Below are 9,003 nucleotides of genomic sequence, written 5' to 3'. Positions count from 1 at the left end.
GGGCCAACAGAGGAGATGCTCAGAATGCTGTTCAGTGCGCGTGGAGCAGGGTGGAGTTTCTATCCAGGTGCAGGTGGCAGTCAGGGTTCAGGAACTGCTTGCTGCTGGTTAAACCCTACAGCATTCTGCAACATGGACGCCAGGGGGTGCTTAAGGCCATGCTTTGTCCATGTGCTGGTGGGAGATGAAGTCAAACAAAATGTGGGTTCCCAGGGGCAGCCCTGACATAAAGGGTCCCTTCCCCAATGCTCGTGGGTCAATTTCCCCCAAAGTCCCATTGTCCTGGGCCTCAAGAACATCACATCCTTAGAGCAGATGGCTCCTGAGAGACTAATTCTTCCCAATCTATGACTCATAGTAACATGACACAGGCCCAGAAGAAACAGACTTGCTCAAGGCTCTGAAGGATTGTAGAGTTAAATTTTATAGAATCTAAATTAAATTTATGTTTAAGAATATTTCATTACATTTTCTTTAATTAGACTGTATGTTACTGAATAGTATAAGAAATGTACAGTAAAGTTATAAAAATATATATGATAAACAAAAATATTTTAAAACTTCACATAAAGGAGGGGAAGGAGCCCCATCTGCTGTGACAGCTGATACACGAGTTGGCTCAGGATCTAGGACCACAGCTTCTGAAGGAGCTGAGGCGAGTGGCTCACAAGCTGCAGGTGGGTCACATCTGGAAGTTCAGTGACAGCTGTGCCTGGAGTCTGCTCTGGATCTGGAGAGGGCACCAGAGTAGGCGTTGCCTCTTTAGGTGTTTCTGAATCTTGCTCTGGAGCTGCTTCTGTAGATGCAGGAAGAGAACATGTTACCACCATGACTGCCTTTTGTGTGCCTTCCAAGGAAGAAACCTCCCATCTCCATCACTGAAGTCCCAATTCAAGGCCCCACCCCAGGACAACCTCCAGACTGCAGGCCACTGGGCACTGACCTGAGCGCCTCTGTGCTCCTGCCTAAGCCCAGCCTCTGCGAGCTCTTCTCTGTGTGTGCAGCCACATGCCCTCCCCACCAAACCACACCACCCAATTCCACATGCACAGATGACTCCCTCCTTTTTTTCTAGCAGAAGCCCTCACACCTCTGCCCTCTTGCAGAAATCTCACAAGGCATGGGTTCCAGGCTGTTGCCAGCTTCTCCAAGTCACAATCCCCATACTCCCCTTAAGGCTCTGATCCAAAGCCCATTCATTTTTTTGCTGGTCCAGAGATCCACTTTCTGCTTCACAATACATGTAGATCAGAGATACTTTGAGGAAGAAGTCATATCGGCTGTGCTGTGGATGCTACCTGCCTGTGCAGCATGGTGTGACTGAATCACTCCTGACTAGAAGGAAGCACTGCAGTGCAGTCCTGAGGTCAGGGCCTTTGCTGAATGAATGAGCCCAAACCAGCCCCATCTCAGATAGCTGGGTGAGCCTGGGGTCCCCCTGCTCACCCCTGGAATATCTAATCTGGCTTCACCCAGGACAGGGACCCCTAATGGAATCTCCAACATCTTTATCAAAAGAGAAAATAGCTTAGCCTAAGGCCTGAGCAGAATCACAAATAAGGCAGAAGTTTCTTTAAAAGAAGAGAAAATGGCCAATTGGAACAACCACAGCTCCTCCAGCACACCTCTCCAGAGTCCAGGCTCCCAGCGGGCCTTTTCCCAGGAGGAACCCCCCTCCCTCCACCCCAAGTCCCTACAATAACCCTATGAAGCCGGGCCTAGGCTCTCCCCATGTTCAGAGAAACAAACACTCAGGGAGATGCAGTGATCTGGAGACTCACAGCAAGCAGGTGGCTGAGTGACCACTGTGCTGTGGAGGGGCAGGGGCTCACCTGGTACATGGTTGGTGCCACACACGTTGGTTAGTCCCAAAAGTTCTGTATTAACACAGAAGGGTGGGTGCAGACCAAGGTGGGGACGCTGCCCAGAAAGCTGGGCACCAAGTATTTGACCAGTTTTTCCAATAACTGTTCCTGGGAGGTCTGCAACTTACATGTCCATTTTTATTTTTAATTTTTAATTTTTTTCGCCCTGTGAGGGTCAAGCTTATTTGGAAGCCTGAGTGAGTGATGTTGGGGACAACATGGAGGCCCAGGGGTGAGCTGACAGGCCTCCATGTTAGGTTTAGGAAGCTCCCAATGGGAGGTCAGCTCTGCGTCCTGGCACAGGATGGAGCCAGCTCCCAGGGAAGCAGAGGCCTGGCACCAGGAAGGGCAGGTGGAGAAGGTGAGGACAGTTCTCCCTGGGTGGGTCAGGGTCCAGAAAACAGACTTGCTCAAAGCTTTGACGGTTTTTAGGGTTAAATTTTATAGACTCTAAATTAAGTTTATGTTTAGGAGTATTTCAGTATATTTTCTACCCGGTACACTGTATGTTATTAAATATCATAAAAATATAGTAAAATTATAAACATATATAACATGAACAGAAAACTTTTAACAATGCATCTAAATGGGGTAGAGGGGTGCCCTCTCTGCCATGGCTGCTGACACGCGCTCTGGCCCGGGATCTGGCACCACAGGCCGCGCAGAAGCTGGGGTGAGTTGCTCAAATGCTGCAGGTGGTTCTTCTGCCTCTTGAAGTTCAGTGAAAGCTGGGCCTGGATCCGGCTCTGGCTTTGGAGAGGCCACTAGGGTGGCGGTGCCTCTTGAGGGTTTTCCTGCTGTTGCTCTGGAGCTGGTTCTGTAGATGCAAGAAGAGGACATGTTACCACCCTCACTGCCTTTTGTGTGCCTCCCAAAGGCACACTCACCCACACCACCCCAGGAGGCCTCCTCCTTCTCTTGTCTCGGCCTCAGTGGGCTCAGGTGCTCCCGCTGGGAATGCAGGCACTGGGCCTGGTTTGGCAGGTAGGAGACTGCAAGTTGAGCTCTATGGCAGCCAACAGCATCATCAGGCTGGGAAATTCTGGAGGTGCTGGTTCAGCCAGATGCTCAGCATGCAGGAAATGGCCCTGGGGAGAGAGATAGGTGAGCAGCAGAATGTGAGGCCTGCCTTTCCCTTCCACACGGCCCTCCCATTGCACCACTCAGAGAGCCTGGGGTCCTGTGCCTGCTCCTCCTGCCCATCCAGAAGCCAGGCATCCTCCTCGTCCACCTTCAGTCTGGCAGTCCTGGCAGAGATGAGTCTGGTCACCCAGGAATGGTTAGCAGAAAGCCCTCCCACCTGACAGCTCTGGATCAATGAGTTAACCACCTGTGCCCTTTTTCAGGGGAACCTGACATGCTCTCTCAGTGTCCCTGTACCCTCCCATTAGAACTAAGAGGGCTGGTGTCCACCCTGTTCATGTCACTCATTGGCACAGAGTAGGTGCTTCAGGAATACTGACCAATGAACAAACAAACGAACCCCAGGGCCTTCCTATCACCTCAAACTTTGGCTCCTGCACCTACATGCTGCCTATTTCACTAGCTGTCCTGTGTGGTTCTTTGCCTCCCACTGAAACTCAAATCCCACAGGTCGGGGTACACCAAGCTGCCACTGAGGAGGTTCTACCAGATTAGGGAGTAAGGTCCCGGGATAGGGGTGCAGACTGGGTGGGATTAGGAGCGGAAGGCTATGAATTGTCTGAGGGGCTCTCTGTCCACTGCCCTCCCCACTTGCCCACACCACCCATATCCACTTGCACAGGTCTCTGACTCGTGTCCTTTTTTCTAAGGGAAGCCATCAGACCTCTGCAATCTTGCAGAAATGCCACCATGAGTGGGATCCAGGGTTTTGCCAGCATCTTGAATTCACAGTCCCCATGTTCCCGTCATGGATCTGATCCGAAACTGACTCACGTTTTCTGCTGAACAGAGGTCTACCATCCTCTTCACAATACGCGAAGATGCAGCCATAGGTAGAGGAGGCCAGGAGGACGTCACATCAGGTGTCCTGTGGACACTATGAGCCTGTGCAGCCTAGTGTGACTGAATCGCTCCCGACCAGAAGGAAGCTCTGGAGTGCAGGCTTGGTGTCTGCTCTGAGCACTGGCTTATGGTCAGTGCCTAGAAACATTTCTGTACCTGGCAGGGCTTCTAATATATGTGCTAATTGAATGAGCCCAAACCAGCCCCATCTCAGATTGCTGGGTGACCCTGGGCCCCAATGCTGACCCCTGGCATCTCTAATCTGGATTCATGTGGGACAGAGACCCCTAATAGTATCTCCAGTCTCTTTGTAATATTAGAAAAGAGCTAAACCCAAGGCCCCAAGAGAATCACTAATTTGGCAGTGGCTTCTTCAACAGGAAGAGAAAATGACCAGTTGGAGCAGACCTCTCCACTGTCTAGGCTCCCAGAGAACACTTACCAGGGGGGACCCCAAAAAGTCCCTACAAGAACCCTATGCGCCTGCTCCCGGGTTCACCGAGGTTTCAGAGGAACAAACAGTCAGGGAGTTGCAGTAACCTGAAGGCAAACAGCCAACAGGTGGCCTGGTGGCCATGTGCTCTGGAGGGGGAGGGGCTCACCTGGTAAATAATTGGTCCCACAGCTGTTGGGTGGTAGCAAATGTCCTGTAGCTTGTAGTAACAGTCAGGAACGAAGGTGGGTTCCCTCCTCAGGTAATTGACCACTTTGTCTAGCCAGTGTGCCAGGGCGATGTGCACCATACAGGTCTTTTTTCTTTCTGCCTGTGAGGCTGAAGTTTACTGGTAACCCTGAGTAGGTGGTGCTGGACCAGTTGGCTGGTTGGCAGCTGTTTCGCAGTTGGCTGGGCTGAGTGGCCTCCATGTTGTGCTCAGAATGCTGCAATCAGAGGCTAGCCCTTGACCTATGTCTGCCGAGCTCTGAGTCTGAGCACAGGTTGGAGCTGTCTCCCAGGGAAGCAGAGTCCTGGCTTCCAGGAAGGGCAGGTCTTTAAGGGCAGAACCCTTCTCACTGAGAATGTTGGGCATCCTGAGGCCAAAACACATCTTCCATGATGCTCCAGCTCAACACTGCCCTCCTGACTCCCACCCGCCAGAGTGTTCTGGTTACTGAACAGATCAGTGAGGAGCTCCCAGTGAGGGGCAACCCCCTTCGGTTCCAGGCTGTGAGCACATTGGAACTCAAAATGGTTTCATTATGGGTTTCCAGGGTCTGTGTCTATAGTAAACAGAACTGTTCACAGAAAAGCAGCTGGGTCCTTCTGGGCTTGGCCAAGGCAGAGTGAAGGGCAGGGGGAGGGGCAGGGCTAGAAGGTGGGATTGTTGTGTGCGAAGATGCAGATGGGGAAGTGCTTGACATGGGAGGACCACTGGGCTGCCAACTGGAAAAACGCCACGTCATTCCACTCCACGCCATCGATGACGACCCGCAGCATACTCTGCTGGTGCTTGGCCTTGCAAACCAGGCGACCAATGCCCTGGATGCACTGGCTTTTGCACTCCACATCCTCATCCTTGGTTTTCATGGGCGCCTTCTTTTTCCTCTCCTTGGTGACCACTTTCATGGCCATGGCAGGTGTTGCTGTGCCCTCACCACTGCGGGGCAGCCTGCTGACCTGGACAGACTGGAAGAAGCACTTGAGTGTGTTTTTGCTGGTAGGTAGGTGTTTTTTCTCTGCTACTCTCTTCGTATCTATTGGCTGGGCTGCTGTCCAGTAATCGACCTGCAGCTCCATCATCTCTGCATGGACACTCTGGCTGGTGGAGGACAGGCCCCCACTCATTGACGGGGGGGAGAGTGTGTCGGGTGAGGCCTTCCCGGTAGGGGACAGAAGCTCACTGGAGCATGAGGGGACCACATCATCTGAGTCTCCTAACATGGCTGCAGATGGTTCCACTCTTCCAACCTTCACTGCCCCCACAAAGGGGATGAGCTTCTGTGAGGACTTCTCATTGGGGCGCTGCTGCTTCGACATGAGCATGGCCTCTGCGATGGGCAGCAGGTAGACACAGTTGGCCCCCGCAACGTACTCAGAGATTCTCAACACAACGTCCTGTGTGTCCTGCAAGGTGTTCTGGGACTCCAGGTTGTTGAACATGTCCCGCCAGTACAGGTCCTGGAAGAGGTTGTTGTAGCGGCAATCCATGGAGCCCAGGTAGCTGGCCAAGGGGTGGGAACCCAGCGGGATGACCAGGAAGTGCATGTATTCTAGCCATTGGGGTGGCTGCTGGGACAGCTGCTCCACAAAGACCCGCAGCACAGCGTTGAAGTAGGGCTGTGCCCCTGCCACCGCCATCTTCACAGGCGTCAGGGCCTGGGAATTGCAGTTGCAGTATCTCTGCATCTGTGACACGATGATGCTGAAGGCCTCCTGGACGTCATCTGTGGAGCAAGTGCACACCACGGGCAGCGTGTGCCCCTGCAGGATGTCCGAAAGTAACTGGCCCTGCCAGTCGCAGGTGTTGACCAGGATGATGTTCTCGGGCATCTTGTCCTGGGAAATGAGGATGTTGTGGAGCTGGTCACACACGGGCTTCATGGGGATCTGCCGCTGGCTCTGTGGGTCTGGGCTCTCGTTGTCCAGTCTGTTGACCCACTCATTCAGGGCTGTGTCGCAGCCCCGGCGGCCAGCCTGCTTCCTCTTGGACCTGCTGGAGGGCATGACTAGAGACTTGGTGAAGCGCGCTATGGATGGCAGCTTCTTGGTGAACCAATGCTGCGCGGAGGACCCTGCCTCCAAGTTGTCCTCCAGCTGTGCCAGCTGCTTCCCAGGGGAGCGAATTCTGTGGGCCATTGAGTCAGAGCCACTATCACTTGACATGCTGTCAAAGTATCGCCTGAGTTTGGGCTTTGGGGTGCTGGGGACACTGATATCCTCCTCCATGTCCAGGCTACTGTCACTAGAGCTCAGCACAATGTCACACGGACGGTCCAGAGCCTTCTCCACTTTGGGGACATGCCTCACAAGGGCCTGTTCTGAGGATACGACCTTCTCTGACACTTGGGCCATGAGCATAGATGCCACGGCTTTCTGGTGGTAATTCTCTTGCCTGGTCATGCCCCTCCTTCTTACTATCACATTCCCTTTGTCCTCCTGGGACTGCCTGTGGACGGCATTGTAGCTGGCCGCCTGCTCCAAGAAGCAGCTCTCAGATGTGCCGGCGAAGTCGTTATGCGAGGTTTGGGCCTTGGTGCTGGCCTGCATGTCAGTGGCCTCATCATCGATAGGCTGGCGGGACAGGGAGGCCATTCGAATCTTAGTGGTGGGTGTGCTGTAGGCCACAAGTTTGGAGTCACTGTGGCTTGGCTGCTTGCCTCCCGGGGCCCTCGTATTCTCAGGCAGGTGGGCCAGACTCAGAGGCTCCTTTTGGATCCTGGCGCTGTGGAGGCCCCACATCTCCATCTGCAAGCTGGAGTCTGACAGGCCTTCCATGTGTGGCCTGAGGTTGGGATTGGGGCTGCTGAGGACACTGTGATTGTCCTTCACGTCTGGGCCGCTAAACAGGCCTTCAAAGTATGGCCTGAGCCTAGGTTTGAGGGTGCTGAGGACGCTGCCATCGTCCTCAGTGTCTGGGCCACTGTCACTGGGGTTCTGCAGCATGTCATACAGGAGGTCCAGGTCCTCCTCCACCTCCGGGACATGCTCCCCATGGTCCTGCTCAGGGTCCAGGACCTCCTCCGACACTTGGACTGTGTGCAGCCATAACAGGACTTTCTGGTGGTAGTTCTGTTGCCTGGTCAGGGTGCTCCTTGTGAATATGAGATTCCCCTCATCAAAGTCATCCTCCTCCTGGTCAGCGGTATGGTAGCTGGCCTCCAGCTGCGAGCAGAAGCTCTCACACTTGCACTCAGTGTAGTTGTCCGAGGACTCAGCCTTGGGACTGGCTTGCCTGGCGCTGTCCTCATGTTCGATGGGTGGCCTGTACAGGGATGAGATCTGGATCTTGTCCACCTTGCTGGTGGGTGTGCTGTGGGCCACAAATTCATTGTCCCTCTCACTTGGCTGCTTGCCTCCCCGGGCCCAGGAATTCTCAGGCGTGTGGGGCAGACTCAGAGGCTCTGTTTGGGTCCTGTCACTGGGGCTGCCCCACATCTCTGTTTGCAAACTGGAGTCTGACAGGCCATCGAAGTATGGCCTGAGCTTGGGCCTGGGGATGCTGAGGACGCTCTCATCCTCCTCCATGGATGGGTCACTTTTCCTGCGTTTCCCCCTCATGTCAGACCGAAGCTCCCTCTCTGACCCTTTGGACCTGTGAAACAGCGCCAGGACTTTCTGTTTCAAGTTCCCTCGTATTGATTGCCGCTGCTTCTTTGGCTTCCCCTTCTCCAAGTCATCCTTGTGCAGGTCCTGTCTGTGCTTTCCCCTGCAGCTGGGCTGCAGCTCAGAAAAGGAGCACTCATCCTGCCCCTCGTAGTTACCTGCCGACTTGGCCTTAGGGCTGACCTGCATGGCACTGTCCTTGTGTTCGATGGGCTGACTGCACAGGGAGGAGATCCAGATCTCGGCCACAGTAGTGGAGGGTTCCTTGATGCTGCGGCAGAGGCTCACCATCTGGCCACACTTGGGGTTTCGCTGCATGACGTCAGCCATATGGATGGCACCAGTGGCCAGTGTCTCGTAGCCCAGGACATTTCTGTTCTTAGAGCACTTCCTCTGCTCCAGCATGATCAGTAGCTTGTTCCCTTCTCCCTTGAGGAAGTGGTTGTACTGCAGGGAGAAGGTCAGTGCCAGGTTGGTCTGCACTGGTCTACCGCGGGGCAGCACAATCTCTTGGGACCTCAGGATGCCCTTGGAGTCCCGCATCTTCACGGAAATTACCACGGAGTTGAGGTCCTTGGCCAGCTTCTTGACGATCACTAGTTTCTTTAAAGTGAGACTACACCACCTGGGCACGCAGCTGGGGCTGGAGCAGTCCAACTCCCAGGTGGCAAACAGGTTCTGGGGGACCTGTGTTTTGAGCACCGTGGACGTGCTGGCCAGGCCCACAGTTCGTGAGGAAGCTGCAGCCGCTGGCACCCTACCGGTCCTTTTCCTACTCAGGGTTGATGGTTTTTCCTCCTGTGGTGGGACAGAGGAGGGACATGATTGGTGGCAAGAAGTGGGGCATGAGTGATCCAAGGAGAGTGCGGCCACACAAAAAGTGGCCACTTG

At 54.1% G+C, this 9,003-nt stretch overlaps 1 protein-coding gene across 1 annotated transcript; it reads right to left on the bottom strand.

Annotated features, from left to right (window-relative positions):
* Positions 1 to 5,157: 5,157 nt before the first annotated feature.
* LOC102439847 (phosphofurin acidic cluster sorting protein 2-like) lies at positions 5,158 to 8,727 on the bottom strand. The gene is made up of 5 exons (XM_006107331.3): positions 8,102 to 8,727; positions 7,943 to 7,944; positions 7,359 to 7,541; positions 7,158 to 7,277; positions 5,158 to 6,668 (listed from the first exon to the last, which is right to left on the bottom strand). The coding sequence occupies exons 1-5, from the start codon at positions 8,653 to 8,655 to the stop codon at positions 5,158 to 5,160; spliced, it is 2,370 nt and encodes a 789-aa protein (XP_006107393.1). The 5' UTR covers positions 8,656 to 8,727.
* Between the last annotated feature and the right edge of the window lie 276 nt (positions 8,728 to 9,003).

This window comes from Myotis lucifugus, unplaced genomic scaffold (genome assembly GCF_000147115.1).
Source record: "Myotis lucifugus unplaced genomic scaffold, Myoluc2.0 scaffold_1114, whole genome shotgun sequence".
NCBI classification, from domain to species: domain Eukaryota; kingdom Metazoa; phylum Chordata; class Mammalia; order Chiroptera; family Vespertilionidae; genus Myotis; species Myotis lucifugus.
This window is presented reverse-complemented; position numbering and strand designations above follow the sequence as displayed.